Source organism: Panicum virgatum, chromosome 6K, assembly GCF_016808335.1.
Source record: "Panicum virgatum strain AP13 chromosome 6K, P.virgatum_v5, whole genome shotgun sequence".
NCBI classification, from domain to species: domain Eukaryota; kingdom Viridiplantae; phylum Streptophyta; class Magnoliopsida; order Poales; family Poaceae; genus Panicum; species Panicum virgatum.
The window spans coordinates 1,836,924-1,854,120 of NC_053141.1; the positions used below are offsets into that span (position 1 = coordinate 1,836,924).

A 17,197-nucleotide genomic window follows, 5' to 3' on the forward strand; every position below is an offset into this window, starting at 1 on the left:
AACCTCTCTCGGGCCCGGTCATCAGTTGCCTTCTTTGCCCTATCCAACTCACGCTGAAAGAAGTCCCACACATCAGGTGGCACATTCCTGCAATGGACCACCTCCGCCCCGCGGTGAGCTAAATGTTGCTTCAATCTTGTTGCACCACCTCCTCCTTTCTGCGTACAACAATAATTGCATCGCCATCCGGGATAAAGATTTTCACCATGTTCCCATACAACATCTCTATCTCTCCCAGACATTTTCTACCTGCATAAATGGACAACAAAAACATCTCAATCAGATAAATAGAATCCTAAATCCTACACCTAAATCCTAAATTAGTACACCTAAATCTTACCTAAAACCAATAACTTTTCAGCCATACACCTAAATGTAACCTAAATCCTAAAACAAATCATCTAATATTCTAAATCATACACCTGAATCTACTCAAAAATTTTGAGCTCTTACCTTCTCTCCCGGTCGGGTCGGTAACCGGCGACACCAACCGGTAAACCGCTCCGACCGGCCGGTAAGCCGGCCGCGCGCACCGGTACGCGCCGGATCCGGGGGGGGGCCGGTAAGCCGGCCAAACTGGGCGGCCAACCGGGCTCGGAGGACGGCTAACCGGCCGCGGGCGTCGGTCGCCTCCTGGGGGACGGCGGGGTGGCGGACAGAGAGCTTCTGCGGGCGGATAGGGAGCGACTGTGGAGCGCGAACCCCCCCGTGACAATGAACCCTATCTAAGCATGCAGACCACCATGGGCCTTAATGAGCCTTCGTATTTTTTCTTTTTCTTTTTTGAAATTACTTCAAAATTCCTCAAACTAGGCTAAATGAACGAATTTTTGAGAAAACTTTACATCATTAGATTCTTCACACCGTGTAGTATTTTTAGGAATTTTCTGGGATTTTTTCATTTTTTTGAATTCAAATTTGAATTTTAAATTATGGCCGGTTTTATACCGGCCGGTTCACAAACCGGGCCGGTCCGGTCCGGTCCGGTTTGACCGGACCGGTTACCGATGGTTTCGAAAACCATGATCGGAGCAGGCGACAGACAGGGGCAACCGAGACTCTCGATAGCCATGGCGCGGAAATGACAAGGATGGCTGTTTGCAGTGAGGGGAGGGGTGCTGAAGCTCGCCTGTTTATTGCAGAGATTGTGGACATAAATAAATTCATCGACAATGGATGGCTGTCGAACTGGCCATAGATTGATTAGACAGAAATTTGCACGGTGATTCATATTCTTTTTGACTTAAAACAAACTTTCTAGGACTTTTGTAATGTTAAATAACATTTTTGTATTTTTAAATGTACATTTATTCCATGAAAAATATTTAGTTTTTTTAAAAAAATTATTTCTACAGCTTTTCTTAAAGTATAGAGGATCTTCCTAAACTACCGTGAAAATTCAATTTATCTTGTTTATAGATGACATGGTGCCATGTAGGACAGTTGATGTGGCGCCACATCAGCCAAAACCACTTTGAAAACTGCCCAAGGAGGTAAATCGGATGGTAGTTCGAGGAGCACAAACATCCGGTTTCCTTGTTGAATGAGGTAAATCAAACTATGGCAACAGCTGAGGGAGGTGGGTAAGACTTTTGGCCATGCCCGTCTTCAGCAGTGCAAATTGGAGAAACTAAAGAGGATTCAAGTTTTTCTTTCTCAAATATTTTTTATATTAAGAAAGAAGAAAAAATTTCGACACGATTTCGTGCGCTGGCTCCCTTTTTGCTAGATTACATGAAGAAGCCCGGGCCAGGTAAATCACAAACGTGATTACTTACAAATTAGACAACCTAATTTAACTGCACCAGCGTCAATCCAGGATTCAGCTCCCTTCCTGATGGCTGCGAGCAGTTGCTGAATCGAACAACGACGCCTCTGGGGACTTTTGCGTTTCTTTCCTTCCAGATTTTCCATTACACGAGAGCAAACAGCGAGTCGAATCCCTTCCTCTTGCATTGCGGTCTAAGCATTGCCCCCGAAGTTGTAGCCAGCGATCATTGGTGGTCAATCGAGCAGGAGGGACAAGCCAGTTGAGGTGCAGGGAACAAGAGAGAGGATGCAAGCTGATGCTGTGTAAGGACAGGACCGACGCATGCTGAGACCAAGGCCACCGACAAAAATGTTGAGCTCAGCCATCGGGAGGAGATCATATATTCACGTGGCAACAACGATAAAGAATTTTGTGGTTGACGGCCGGAGATAAGAACACTCGATTTTTTTTCACCTACGAGCTAGCCAACACATGAAGAAAAATAAGATACGAGGTAGCATATATAGAAACGCATCCATTGTTTCCAATGCAATTGCTAAACTAGTAGCTAGTTAAATAACACATGTAGCACTGCTATTTCGGTGTTACCCTGTTCGATCAATTACCACATCCTCATGTTTCTGAAACTTTCAGAATGTGAGTAGGTAGCTATACCTGCACGAATCAGGCTGCAAGACATACACCTCGAATTTCAGGCACGAATAAGGCTATAAAACATACACCTCGAATTTCAGGAAATGTCGCTGGGCTCAGAGTTCAGACGCTGTGAGCATCAGAGCTGGCTTACAGTTAGGAAAGCAATGGCAAGGCCTATCAAGAGAACAATGCTTCCAGTGGCCAATCTGACACACAAACACACACGGCATCGTTAATGAAAAAGAAATTCCAAAATCTGTAACTTTTCAGTACTAATATCATCTCATAATTGGATGAATAATTGTAAAGTTTGTTTTTGAGGGAATTTGCTAATTCTTTTATTCTCCAAACTCTGGATCAGCAAGATCGCGGTCCAACAAAAGACTTACAAAACTTGGGAGGGGATCAAACCAAACAATCGGTTGATCCGGGTCCTGAAGCAAACCAGAATGAGCTAACTCATGGGCACACTTATTACAAGAACAAGGAACATGAATACTTTCAGGGATAAAATACAGAGACAGCAGCTCTTGTATATCCTTGAAGATGACTCCCCCTGGGCAGAGATCTAGATAACTGGGCTTGATTGCCGTAATTCTGCCAAACTTAGTATGGTACTGCTTGAACTTTTTGTTTTGCACTATCTGAAGTATATGTACAAGGCCCCAAGTAATCATGGGTTGCTACATGGTAATGCGGTGAAGGCGTGTAGTGAAGTCATAGCGTGGCGTCTCAAAAACAATGCATTCAAACAAGGCAGAGTAAGCTGTGCTTTCTTTTTTTGTCAAAAAAAGAAAAAGGAACTGACAGAGAAAGCTGTTAGTTTATCATCCTTGGCCCTCGGCTTTAGCTACCACAAGGTTTTTATGCAAACCTAGATCTTTGAATAGATAGTGCAAATTTAAAGATTTAGAAGAACTGACGTGCCCACGGCTCAACGAATATTTTTTTTTATTCAAAACGTCGAGCAGATGCAAGCGTTCAGTACAACACCCTGATGATCCAAACTGCAAGTAAACATCTCAAACTTGAGGCCATCTTTGTCATGGCACGGGATACGGACATGCGTTTTGACTGTCAGAAAAAGCTGAATCAGGTGGAATATATGTAGCCACAAGATGTTATCTGAATGGAACCAGTGGTGTTATCTGACAAAACTGAACACAATTCATAGAAACGCATCCATTGGATGTTTCCAAAGCAATTGCTAATAAACTAGTTGCTGCTGGTTAAACAACACGATCGAGAATAAAATCACCAGTAGTACATCATAGCACTCCAACTCTACAGATCACAGATTTTTGCCTGCTTGCTTGCTTCCCTAGCTCTCCACCACAGTGGCATCCTCCTCGCTGTCAGTGAGCTCAATCTCGTCCTCCGCATAGCCCAGGGCATTGTACTGACGGATGAGGGCTTGCCCGTAGGCACGGAGCTTGGCATCGATAAAAGTTGAGAGGGCATAGTATTGACGACATTCGGGGGAACGCTTTGCCAGCTGAACAGGGGTGAGGTAGTTGCCGCTCCCGAACGGCCAAGCCACCATATGGTCGATGAGCGCCTTGGGCACCCTGCGCCTGACCACTCTCTTCCTCTTCTTCTTCTTGATCGCCTCCTCCTCCTCTGCCGCCATCTTGGCCTTCATCTCCAGCCAGTGATCCATCCAGATATCCAGGCCACCCGGGATACGCTTGAAACGCATGAGACGAACAGCCGCCACCGCCTCCTTCTTCGCCTTGAGGATCCCGTACCCCTCCTCCGATCTCCTCGTCTTCTTCAGCAGCATCCCGTCCGACGCGCTCCCCTGCAGCTGCAGCTTCCTCTTGATCAGGAGGCGGTCACCGGCGCCCATCCCGCAGCAAGCGTGAGCCCTGGTAGTGGATGGAGATGCTAGTTGCCTCTATCGAGTCTCTCGATCGAAATAGAGCAGAGACCGATCTGGATGGGGGCTATCGACGGAAGAAGAAAAGCTAACAAAAGGTAGCGGCGCCCTGATCCGGTTTTATTGCCAGGCCACCAGGGGAAGCCGGGAACAGGAAGCGCTCGCTGTCGGATTCCGATTCCGATCGCGCGTCATGCCCACGCACCATCCCCAGCCCGTTCTGTCGGACTAGCTCGCACTTGGCCGCGGCGCTCCGCCGGCTCAGAAGAGCGCGAGCTGCTCTGATCCATTCGCCATATGAGCGTGATCGCAGAGAGATGCTGCACGATGCAATCGACGCACGGCGCGCTGAGGCTCACCGACGCACCGTCCCGAGGAAGTCGGCCAGCGGCAGCGCAGCCCGACACGTGCTTGTGGACCTGTGGCGCCCGTGCTCAGCCTCCGGCGCGGCCTCGTCAGTAGTTCGGTGGCGGCGGCGGCAGGGTGCCGTGGTCGCTGTCTCAAGCCTCAACCACGTGCTCGTCCGTTCTGGCGCGGCGGCGGAAAGGCCGTCAGGACGACGGCACGCCCTGAGCGCTGATGAGCTCCGGCGGGCCGCGGCGTCATCGGAGCCTCGGAGGCGGCGTCTGCTGCGATCCCGTGGTGGACGCTATTTGGCATTACCGACCGGGGTGGACGGTATTTGAAATACCAACCACCCGGGGTGGACGGTATTTGAAATACCAACCACCCCTTGGTGCCTTTGGCCCGTTCGATCGGCTTCGTGCGGCTCGGATCGGGTGGATCCGCGGAGGTGGGGCTGCATCGGCAAGTTCGGACGCCAGGGGCGTGGCGCTCCGCCGGCTTGGGCACACCGTACCTGGATATTCCGCGGCGGAGCCCCAGGCCTGGCACCCGCCGCCGAACGACGGGACGTTCGCTCAATGAGGACTGCGTCCGGACGTCAATCGGCGCCTCGCCTGATTCGAACATCGGAAAGGGTGGCAGGGCGGTGGGCGGTGGCCATGCCATGGATGGGCAGGGTGACTACGCCTGGCCGCCTACGGCACGGTAGAGCCCAGCGCCAGCGGGTTGAAGAAGCTCCATTGCAGGTTGTCCGAGGCGCAGCAAGGAGAAGATGAACGGGGATGGGTAACATAATTGCAAATGGATATGGGCATGGATTAACCAAATCCTCCCCAACGGCAACGTGAGCAGCACTGCCATGCGGCGGCGCGGCACGGTGCCGCCCACGCGCGCTCGTGCCACTGGTTGCAGGCACACGGCGTGCAGCGGAGGCTTCGTTTCTCGCGACCAGCTGGGAGGGCTAGCATGTTCAGCACGGCAAGCTGGTCGCGAGGGCTCCGCCGGGAAGCTGGAGGCGGCCTCAACGCGGCGGCGCCACGGCGTGCGCGCGTTGGTTGGTTGGGACTTGGCAGTGACCCCGGGTGTGGTCGGTGTTCCAAATACCGTCCGGGGTGGACGGTATTTGAAATACCGTCCACCCCTGGGTATGTTAGCTCCGTCCGATCAGACATGGACGGCATAGATTTGGCAAGGTTCATGAGCCGTCTTCCTCGTCGGGCATTCAGGCTTCAGGGAGAACAGGGACTGCCGGCATTCAGGCTTGCTTGATGCTCACCTGGTCCGCCGGCGACGATGCCGCTAGTGGCGCCGCGAGCCGATACGAGTCCGTCGGTCTCCGGCGGGGCTGGTCCTCCATGGGGTCTCGCTAGTTTACGGTCAACCGTACGGGAGCCTCCCGTACGGTCGATTTCCCGACAGCAGTTTTTTCCCCTGTTTTTAGAATTTTTTTTGTTGTTTTCCAATTTTAGAAATTTTTTCTAAAAGAAAATTTGGAGAGAGAAATTTTTTTGACGAGAAAAAAAATTAGAAACAAAAATTTGAGAGACAAAAATTGAGAAATTTTGGAAAAAAATTGCATTCAGAATAGAAAAAAATTGGTAAAAAAGTTTTGCATCCGAAAAAATGCTTAGAATAAAAAAATTCATCAAAATCAAAAGGAAAAAAAGTTTGGGTAAAAAATTTGGTCGGTAAAAAAAATTTGATATATAAAAAAAACCTACTCCGGCGTGAAGGGGAGCGGACTCAGGGGAGCGAGCGGCGGCGCTCCTTCGTCCTCCCTGGCGGCAGGATCCGGCTCACGTACTCCTCCTCCTCTCTCTCCGCCTCACGCACTCACAAGGCCGGCCCCCGTACTCCAGCTGCGGCGCACGGCCGCGCGGGGCCTGGCCCTCTACTCTGGCGGCGGCGGCGCGCGGGGCCGGGCCCCTTCTCCGGCGGCGGTGTGCTCGGGCCTGGGACTGGCGGATCCGGCTCCCCAGGCGGATTCGGTGCTCCCTCGGCGGCGGCGGCGCATGGGGGCTAACCCCCTCCTCCTGCGCCGGATCCACACCCATGCGGCCGGAGCCGCGGCGGGGGAGGCAGCCCCCTCCCGTATCGAGCAGCGGCGGGCACGGGGCAGAGCCGGCGTCGCGGCAGCGGCGCTCGACCTCCCCGATGGCGGCGGATCTAGGTGGCGGGGCGAGGCCAGCAGAGCGGGACACGGCGGCTCAAGGGAGGAAGGGGAGCGGGCTCAGGGGAGGGGAGGGAGCGCGGCTCCCGGGGAGGAAGGGGGGCGGCGGCATCGGCGGGGAGGCGCGCCGGCAGCGCACACGGTCGAGATCTGTAGAGAGTGTGGGAGGGAAAGGAAGAGGGAACGGGGAAGGAGAAAGGTGCGGGGAAGGGGGAAGGAAAAAATCGACCGCTAGAGGAGAAAGTTACGGTCGACCTTAAACTCAGTATTGCGTCCTCCATGCCATGCCCATGTAGTACTGTCGGAGTTGAACCGAAGATGACCTGTAACTGCACTACTACTCCCAATATTGCAATTGCATCGTCAGTCAGATAATCAATTTAATTTGGATGCTCGGATTAATACTTGTAATTTTTTAGTTTTGAATTTGTATGCATGTAGATGACATCATCTTTTTTGTCTTTTCTGCATGCATCACACAATCACTCTCCTATTTAGCTAGTATCGCAGCCACAACAATCATACAATTAAATGGGCCGGCCCAACCACGAAAAATATTTGGTTCAGTGTCGGTGCCTTCCCGGCTGAATCTTGCGTCCCCCAGTGCCGGCGCGGTGGGTGCTGGGCGGGGCACCAGCGGGCCTGTGTTTGCCCGGCCACCCCACTCTGCTCTGCCGGTGGAGCCGATCCGGTGGGTCACCGGCGGCCAGATCCGGTCCCTTATCGGCCGCCAGCGTCATGGGGGAGGGTGGTGCTCTTAGCGGCTCTAGTTTGCTCGATCACTCCGCTCAGCTCCATCAGTGGAGCAGGTCCGGAGGGTCGCCGGCGACCAGATCCCCCCAGCGGTTTGCTTCGGTCAGATTTGGAGGAGGCAAGTCCCGCGGTGCTAGCTCCGTCAGCGAGCTCAGCATCTGGCATGGTCGCGTGGTGGCCGCTGGTTTGGGGCTTCATGGGATGGTTGTCTTACTGCGTCGTGAAGATTTGGGTGCGGAAGTTGCAGGCGAAAGTTGTGTTTGGTTCTTCAACCTGTGGCAACGGCGACGTCTGCAGACGGTGTTTACCTCCATGGAGGCATTGCCAAAGCGATTCCCACCTCTCTTGGATTTCCCAGGTGAAAACCTATTCCGGCTAGCGCTGCTATGGGATCCATACTTCTAGTCTGGTCGTGGTGGAGATGCCCCTATCCCTTGCAAGAGGCTTATGAGGAACTGAGGGAAGAATACAGAAGAAGTTTAAAGTTTATTAGTCTTTTTAGCTTTTTCTGTCACTTATATTTTTAATTTCAGATTTGGAGTCTAAGTACTCGTGTAATGATTTAGAGCCTAAGTGCTCTGGTAACTTTTGGTCGTATGTATCCACTTGTGGATATAGAAGTCCGGATTTACATCCTTTATCTAAAAATATAGCATGTAGTGCTGCGCGAGTGATTGAACAGGCCTCGCAAAAAGGGAAAAAGAAAAAGGATATGGGCCGCCAAACAGTCGCCCAACTCATAGTGGGCCGAATCCAGGCCCATCATTGCTAATCATATGCTATTGACCGCTTGAGTCGTCGTCCTCCGAGTCCGAGTCGGGATCGGCCAGCGACCCCACGGCGCCCATGTAGGCGGCGTAATACTCGGCGAGCGCCCCCAGCGCGGCGGCGCGCGCGGCCTGCCTCCGCATCGCCTCCGCCACGGCCTCCCCGCCGGGCTCCGCCGCGTACCGCGCGGCCATCCGCGCGTCCTGCTCCGCCTGCTCCGCCGCCGCGCGGACCGTCGCGAGCCCGTGCGCCTCGGCCCGTGCGGCCACGGCCACGAGCTCCGGGTCCCCCGGCGCGACCTCCCCCGACGCCAGCATCTCGGCCGTGGCCAGCATGGACAGGCGCATCACCTCGGCCCGCTTCGCCTCCAACGCCTCGCGCTTCGCTAGCAGCTGCAGCACCTCCTCGAACGCCATGGATCGGATCTACTACTCTCTAGGTAGGTCCCGAGCCCTGGGTCGCCTTATATGGATGGACAAGACAAAACTAGCAATGCGAGTCCATCTCGGACCCTTCCCGAGTCCTAGCCGAAAGCGGGCCGCGTGAGTTGCATTGTTTGATCGACTCGGACTCGTACGGCACCAGGCCCGCTTTGACATTCCGTTCTACTTATGAATTAAGAATTAAGCATTCTGGAAAACAAAGTTCATTTCTCATTTTCCAAATCCTCCACATTAACTTTTGAATTAAGAAGGTAAAATAGATGATTTGTGACGGTCGAGTTCGTCCCTCAACTTTTGTTTGAAATCAAAAAATCACACACAAGATTTTCTCTGCGTGGAAAATAAAGATGTGGACGTGACAGTGTATATAGAAATACACAAAAAAAACAAAAGACTGGGAACACAAGCTTTATTCATATTTTGAAAATACAAATACAGGTTCTCATATATATGCGCGCTCCATAGCCTGCCATTGGGCAGATCTGACTTGGCGATGTGGTCTTCTGATTCCCGGGGCCTCGAAAAGCACCTAGTTAATTATCTCCGCAAGTTTAGCTTACTGGAGCACCTCCGATTAACCTGCCGCGGTCGTCGTCTTTAGTCTTCACTTCACATTCTCCATGCATGATGATGGTGGTGGTGTAGGTGTGGGCGTCGGCATCGTCCATGGTCTCGTCGGTGTCTATGAGCTGGTGTAGCGCTGTTGGGACATCAACGGCATCCGTCTGTGTCATTCGGCCTCGTCGGTCTCGAACGACGGAGTAGTCTTGGTAGTAGAGGTGGATAGTCGATGCATGGCAGCATGAGCTGGACCGAGTCGATGTCGCAGCTTGGTCGTGGTAGAGACGATCCTCGAGATGCGCAGTTCCCCTAATCAGAATTGAATCGTGAGGGTACAAATTAACCGGGCACCTGGATAGTGCTCCACTTGTGAATATCTTCAAGTACTCCTACTGGTTCTTGCTTGCCATGAGCCCAGGATGTTTACATGCATGTGCATGCAAGGCACGTTCCCTTTCTTGCTGCCCATTGGCCGGCTGCATCTCCCACGCGGCCAGTGCATCCCGCATGCTCATGTGCCTCTGGCTGCCAGCGCGGGGGAGTGAGCGAGGGATTGGCATGATGGCACGGCACTGCGTCTGCGCTCGGCAGCTTCGCGTCTCTGGGCAGTGTCGATCTCTGCAGCCCCTCGATGGGTTCCTCAGCTCCGATCTAGCTCTGGCGGCCCTTGGCAGCAACAGTGAAAGACGGGCTTGTCGAGGATGAACGTGGATCGGAGGACACCGGCGGCCTACTGTCAAATCAATAGCCAGCTCGTGCGATGAGATGAGGATGGACGTGGCGTGGACAACGAGCAGGACATGTGTCACAGCTCCGCTCGGCGACTAAGCCGAGGTGGATGTTGACGACGAGGGGTGCCGCTGCTTCGCCGGCAGCCGAGCCGAAGTAGTCGTCGACGTCTCGACGAAGAGGAGTGCCGCCGCTCCACCGGTGGCCGAGCTGAGGTGGTCGTTGACGTCTCGACGATGAGTGCCGCCGCTCCGCCGGTGGCCGAGCTGAGGTGGTCGTTGGCCGCCGGCGAGTTCGATGATTGCCGGTGATGCCTCGACTCCGGTGCCTGGGCCAGCCCCCATGTTTAACTTCTTGCAGTGGAGGGCACCGCTGGCCTGGCACGGAGGCCTATGACGGATGCTGGCCTTTGCCCGTGGGCTTGATGGAGAGAAGCCCCGGCCGAGAAGGGCCACCGGCAGCTTATGCATCCATAGGTGATGAAGTCCCGCAGAAAGATCCCGTCGGCAGAGAGCTTCATAGTGGTAAGGCATCCATAAGTAGATGCACCTGTTTTCTATATTTTCTTTTATGGAACACGCACTCCTTCGTGCATGCCACTGTAGCTTGTTAGCTTCTCATACAGCACACGTGCACCTGCTAGCTTGTGGTAAGCCACGCATGAATTTGCATGCAAATGCTCGTCAGGCGCCTGACCAGCGAACATGTCTCCGTCTCGGCGCGGCTCCTCGATGTCGGCGACGGCTCCTCGCGGCAGCCTGTCTTTACGCCATCACCTGCCGCCTTGGCATTGCTTCTCATCTTGGCGCCTTCACGGTGGCGCCATTATCCTCGGCGCCGGCTTGGATGCGCAGCGCCGCCGTCGTCGCGCCGCGCTTCGGCATCTTCACAGCGGTGGCGACGTCGGATTGGTGCCGGGCTTGAACGTGGCGTGCCGGCCTCGTCGCCGGGCCGCACTTCGGCGTCTTCGCTTGCCGACTCCGTCTCCTTGCCGATGGTGGACGGTGATCCTGGATGAGTGTCGCCGCCGGCTTGGTGCAAACGACGAGGAAGATGAAGATGATGGAGGGGTCGTCGCCGGCGTGGTGCGAGCCTGCAGGCATGACGAGGAAGACGAAGGCGAGGTCATCACCGGCATGGTGCAGACCCGTGGGCTCGACGAGGAAGACAGAGACGCAAGTGAGGTTGCCACGAGGGGTGTTGCTGTTCCGCCGGCGGCCGGGCCAAGGTGAGGCGGTGGACGTTGATAACGAGCAGGAGGCGCCACGCTGCTGCCTTGTTTCCCATTGTGGATGGAGTCTTGATGGCCGGCTCGACGGTGCCGAAGGTGAAGACCGCCGGCGACCAGAGCGAGTACATGGACGTCAAGGACCATGCGTTAGCCTGGCCATGGTGATGGTGTTGGAGACGCCGTCTGTTTGGGCATGGGCTCCTTGATAGACGCGGCTCGGCCAACGAGCCTCGATGATGACGAGGACGACGGCTGCCGCCGGCGGCATGGTGCAGATGACGAGGAAGACGATGACGAGGTCATCGCCGGTGGTGAAGACTTGGACGAGGATGATCAGCACATGAAGGTGCAGGCGTGATCTCTTTATCTCTCCTCTGTTTCTACTCTTCTTGCGTCGTCTTGTAGATGGATTCTTGATCGATGAAGTAGATGGATCTGACCACAGCAATCTCATCTGCGTGTTCAACGAGCCTAGGTAGATGTGGATGACAAGAGGCAAGGCGGCGCTGCTCGAGCAGATCGATGGGGTCCTAATGGTCCTGCTCCGTGCTCCGGCCCTGGTGAAAACAGAGATCACTTAAACAACAATAAGAATCTCACCAAGGAAGTCGCCGGTGGTCCGAGACGGCGAGCTTGATGGCGGCTGGCGATCTGATGATGGACGGCGAGCTCGACGACGGCCGGCGATCTCTCAACTCTAGTGCGGCCGCCGCATGTTTGACTTCGACGGCGATGGACGAGCACGCCCGCCTTCTTGGCTTCTCCACTCGTCAAGGCGAGCAGGAGGTGCACCGCGTCGGCGTCAGCATCTCCGGCTGGAGGCACGCCTTGGCCCCCGGCTCCTTCCCCTGGCTGCTCTCGTGGAGAAAAAGAAGACCTCCGGCGTGAGCCCCTGGGGACTTTATATAGGCAGGGATTAGGTTATGGTGAGCAGCAGGCTGCGCGTCGTGCGCCGCTACAATTCTGTTGCAATCCTTCCGAGTAAGCCGCACGAGATATACTTAGATTCGTCACCAACCAATCAAAGTGCCACGTGATGAGGAGCTTCTCGAAGCTTCCGGCTAATCCGTACTGGACTGTATGGATAGCTATTGGTTGGCAGCTTATCATGCGTGTAGCAGCACTTGGTAAATAAAATATACGTGTAAGTGTATTTTGGAACCATGCTCGTACGGGAAGCTAGCCCATGCAAGCTTCTTGCTTCTTGGTAAAACACTTGAGCTTAACCCATGACATTTGAATTTATCATGACAAAAATACGTCAAACAACTTTTAAATCAGCCAATTTAGTCCTTCAACTTTTGTTTTTAGATTAAACTTACCCTTATACTAATATAGTACTCCATAATGACAAAAGGCTAATTTAAAAGGTCCTTTTAGCCTTTAGATCCTTCCCTCCTAAATTCTATAGCAGTTTTACTGTTACATTAAAAATATAGTATTTGACCAATGCAAGAAAATCAGTGTAGTGGCATCTATGTATTTAGAAAATGTAGATCACAAGTGTGTTTAATTTGGAATGTAGAATTTTATTTGTCCACGCATCGAATTGTATCACAGCATGAAGTGTAAATTGCTTGTTGCGGAAAGTTGAGCGAACAGCGACACGATAGTGGAGGAGGAGGAGGAGCCAAGGGCAAAAAAAGACTTCTCTTATTTGTCTCATGTCATTCTGGAGTACCACATTACTACAAGGACGAGTTTGATCCAAAAACAAAAGTTAAGGAGTACATTGGTCTATGTAAAAGTTGAGAGAACTTTGACCCTTCGAGCAAAATTAAGAAACCAAATCGCCTATTTTACCAACTAAGAACTTTTCACTTCTCAACTAAATCGAGGGTTACTCCAACCACCTCGATTGCCTGGCTACTACCAACACCCTCTACACCTTCTAGTTGTTGATCTGTGGACGAGGCACCTCTCATTGTCATCATCCTATCTTCCTCCTTCCATCTTATGATCTTGGACACGCTGCTAGACATTGCTTCCGGCGCTCGTGCGGCCAGCCCCATGACCTGCAGTCCCGCATGTCCAGCCCTGAGGCTGTCCACACTCGTTATACTCTATTTTCATCATCTAAAAGAAATATTCTGTTCTAGTCATCAAGATTCTTTCATCTATACTCAGTTTTTCCGTACTCATCGTCCTCTATACCAACTACCAGTTGTGGGGCCCACAAGTTAGATTTTCTAAAAAAGTTTACCCGACGCCCCCTTCCTCCCATACTCTCTCACACACACACTCTTCCTCCCTCAGTCCCACGCCTCCCCTGATTCCTCTCTCCCTCCGCCGACCTCCCTCCTCCCATCCTCCACCACCCTCCCTCCCTCCTTGTTCCTTTCGTCGGCCTCCCTCCCTCCCTCCTCATAGCGAGCAGGGGCCCCACGAGCTCCTCATCCTTCCCGATCGGCAGGGCCCACCTCTGCCGGCCTCGAACTTTGCCGCCATGTGGGGCGGCGGGCGCCGGCAGACGCGTGGGCCGCACGGCGATGTGGACGAGCTGCAGCCCCACCCCCGGTGGTGGGGCTCGCGGTGGCGCGGAGCCGGGCGGAGATGTGGCGTGCGGCGGTGGCGGGTCAACACATGGCAGCGGCTGCGGTTCCGGGCAGCGACGGTGGCTGGCCGGCGCGCGGGGTGGCAACGGAGGCGCAGGGCGGGCGCGGAGGCCTGCGCGGGGCTGGGGTGCGCCCCTCCTCCCTCCCCTCGTGCGAGCACATAGGCAGGATGGGGGCGGAGTCGGACAAACGCGAGGGTGGGGATGGACGCGAGGGCAGGGAGGTTTGGGCTGGAGGCGCCGCACCCCTCCTCCGTGTCGGCAGGAGCTGCAACAGATCCGCCTCCGACACACTGCCGGTAGGGGAGAGGGCTGACAGCCTCCCCACCCGCCCGTCTGTGGAGCTCCTCTACTCCCTCACCGTCAACGCCACTGGATCCGACGGATGAGGACTTCAACGGCGGCTCGATGACGCATCGAGCTGGGGCGCGGCGGAGCTCCGATGGATAGCTTGGTGGGCTCCGGTGAGAGGGATCCCCGAGTGCGCTGGCCTATCGACAGTGAGGTGTCGTCCCCGAGCAAGGAGCGGCGGTGGAACGCGAACAGAGCAGTTGCTTCCGGATGCGAGGTGGGGCCAGCGCAGGGCGTAGAGGATGTCCTGCAGTCCGCTAGATTTACCCCTAGTTTAGATGCAAAATTCAAAATTCCAAAACTATCACATCGAATGAAAATTTTGCATGCATGGAGTATTAAATCTAAATAAAATAAAAAAAACTAATTGCATAGTTTGTTTGTAAATTACGAGACGAATTTAATGAGCCTAGACTATGATTAAACACTAAATTGCTACAGTAAAAATGTGCTAATGATGGATTAAGTAGTCTTAATAAATTCGTCTCATAGTTTCCAGATGAGTTTTATAATTAGTTTTGTAACTAGTCTATGTTTAATGCTCCAAATGTGAAAAAAATTTCTTTCAAAAAATTTACTGAGTGTATCTAAACGAGGCCTTAGCGAACGTCAGTTCGTCCGCAAGCATAGCGGGAGGCTTGCAGTACCCCGGTGCGGGGATCCCTGAATGCTATCATGTACTGGAGGATGGTTTACCGTCCCCTAGTGCGGATAGCCTGAAGCCATCTCTTCTACGAGACCACCCATCCGCTGGAGGATTCACCATTTCTACGTAGAGGACTAAGCATCATGTTCTTCGATGATGACATTAAATGCTGAGAAATCCTCACCGAAAATTATTTTCACTAAAGTGGAATACACGCTGACGTAATTAAATAAATAATAAATATATAACTTTTCATTATTAGAGATGAAATAGATCAAAGAATGGAGAGAATATAATCTAGCGACAAACAAACAAGCATCAGCTTATTGTATTTTTCCCCCAACCACACCTACCAACCGGATCATATTAGAGCAACTCCAGCAATAATTCTGTCGGTGTCCGGATCCTGCGGTCTAGCACCAACTAGTGAATATGCTGCGTGTTCCGGTCTCCAGATGGTTGATGCAAGAAGAAACACAATGACACTGGGTTTATCTTGGTTCCGGCCGATGAGGTCGTACGTCCAGCAGAGGAGTGTGCACTGTATTACTTGCACCGAAGTGCTCGTAGTAGGGGGCACAAGCTGAGGCGAGAGAGGGAGAGAAGCTCCCAGGTCTCAAGGTGTACTAGGAGTGATTGAGGCTAGTGCCAATATTGGTGGAGTGAGTACGTGCGTTCTCGTGGTTCTTTTTCCTTCCGTTCCCCCTCCCCCTTTTTATAGGCTCAAGGAGGAAGGGTTACATGCATGGGGGATCAGTGAGGTCGTCTACTTCCCCCTCCCCCCCGAGAACAGTGGGTCTTCCCTGTCGCCGAGCACTATGGAGCATGGCGTAAGCCGTGGTCATCGTCCTTGCGAATCCTTGCGCCCATGCCCAGAGCGTGTCCCTATCCTGTGGCGCCAGGGGACGGCGTGGTGATAGCTGTAGAAGTGCGCAGAGCCCTACGTCGGATGAGGTGAGGCATCGAGTGGTGCCGAAGACTCCGGTCTTTCCCCGGTCAAAGGCTGTACTGTATCAGAGGGTCGCTGCCGATGCCCGCCGAGGGTCCTGCAAAGGGGAAAAGTACACAAGGTGGGCGGCACAGTGGCGGACGATGACAGGTAAGTCCGTACTGTGCATCGCAGACCTGCCCCGCGCCGGGAATAGCGGGATAGTGGCGGACGCAGGTTGAGGAGACGCCGGTCACGTTCGCTGTGTGGCATGGTGGCCGATGCCAGCTGACACCATCCGACACCGTCTGACACCCGCCCCATGCCACGGACTAGTTGGCGAGTAAATGCGCCCCGTCCCATCGGGCGGTTGGGCCACCCCGAACCTATAGACTATGTCGGTGAAAAATTGCACGGCTTGCTTGGATTTGATCTTGGCGATGGGTCGAGCCTCGATCCACTTGGAGAACTTGTCTGCCGCCACTAGTAAGTGGGTGAAGCCCCCGGGTGCTCTCTGCAGCGGTCCGACGAGATCCAGTCTCCACACGGCAAAAGGCCACGTGATGGGGATGGTCTGCAGAGCATGAGCCGGGAGGTGCGTCTGACGGGCATAGAACTGGCAGCCTTCGCACGTTCGCACGATCTCTGTGGCATCGGCGACCGCGGTTGGCCAGTAGAAACCATGTCGGAACACGTTGCCTACGAGGGTGCGTGGCTCCGCATGATGGCCACATACTCCGGCGTGGATGTCTCGGAGTAGCTCCCTACCCTCGGGGATAGGGATGCATCGTTGCAGGACCCCCGAGGGGCTACGCTTGCAGAGCTCCCTGTCGATCACGACGAAGGACTTGGCTCTCCTAGCGACATGCCGCGCTTGAGCGCGGTCCGAGGGTAGCACCCCTCTGTTGATCCAGTCGAGGTACTGGTCAGGCCAGTCTTGCGAAAGTGGAGCCTCGTCAATCTACATTGCCTCACCCTCGTCCTCCGAGGATACCTCGGTTTCTGTTTTCATGGGCTCGACCTTGTCCACCGAGGGGTTCCCGTCAGAGGGCTCGGCGTTCGAGGGGCCCGGCCCTACTGGATCCTTGAAATCGATGGAGGGCTTGGTGATGTCGCAAGCAAAGATGTTTGGGGGGATGGTGGTCCGCCCTGACGCGATCTTAGCTAGTTCGTTTGCATCCTCATTGTACTTGCGCGGGACATGGTTGAATTCTAGGCCGTCGAACTTGTCTTCGAGGCGGCGCACTACGTTGCAGTATGCCTCCATCTTCGGATCGTGACAACTAGACTCCTTCATCACTTGGTCGATGACGAGCTGAGAGTCACCGCGCACATCGAGGTGCTTGATGCCAAGCTCGATGGCGATGCAGAGGCCACTGAGGAGGGCCTCGTACTCTGCCATGTTGTTGGACGCTGGGAAGTGAAGGCGAAT

The 17,197-nt window shown here is 53.8% G+C and overlaps 3 protein-coding genes across 3 annotated transcripts; all 3 read right to left on the minus strand.

The window, feature by feature from the left end:
* Positions 1-3,556: 3,556 nt before the first annotated feature.
* On the minus strand, positions 3,557-4,610 carry LOC120713850. The gene has a single exon (XM_039999828.1). The coding sequence runs from the start codon at positions 4,254-4,256 to the stop codon at positions 3,729-3,731; it is 528 nt and encodes a 175-aa protein (XP_039855762.1). The 5' UTR covers positions 4,257-4,610; the 3' UTR covers positions 3,557-3,728.
* Positions 4,611-8,121: 3,511 nt separating this feature from the next.
* On the minus strand, positions 8,122-8,794 carry LOC120713852. Its single transcript, XM_039999829.1, has one exon. The coding sequence runs from the start codon at positions 8,736-8,738 to the stop codon at positions 8,334-8,336; it is 405 nt and encodes a 134-aa protein (XP_039855763.1). The 5' UTR covers positions 8,739-8,794; the 3' UTR covers positions 8,122-8,333.
* A 1,931-nt stretch (positions 8,795-10,725) lies between these two features.
* Positions 10,726-11,791, minus strand: LOC120713853. The gene is made up of 2 exons (XM_039999830.1): positions 11,349-11,791; positions 10,726-11,314 (listed from the first exon to the last, which is right to left on the minus strand). The coding sequence occupies exons 1-2, from the start codon at positions 11,412-11,414 to the stop codon at positions 10,853-10,855; spliced, it is 528 nt and encodes a 175-aa protein (XP_039855764.1). The 5' UTR covers positions 11,415-11,791; the 3' UTR covers positions 10,726-10,852.
* Positions 11,792-17,197: the final 5,406 nt, after the last annotated feature.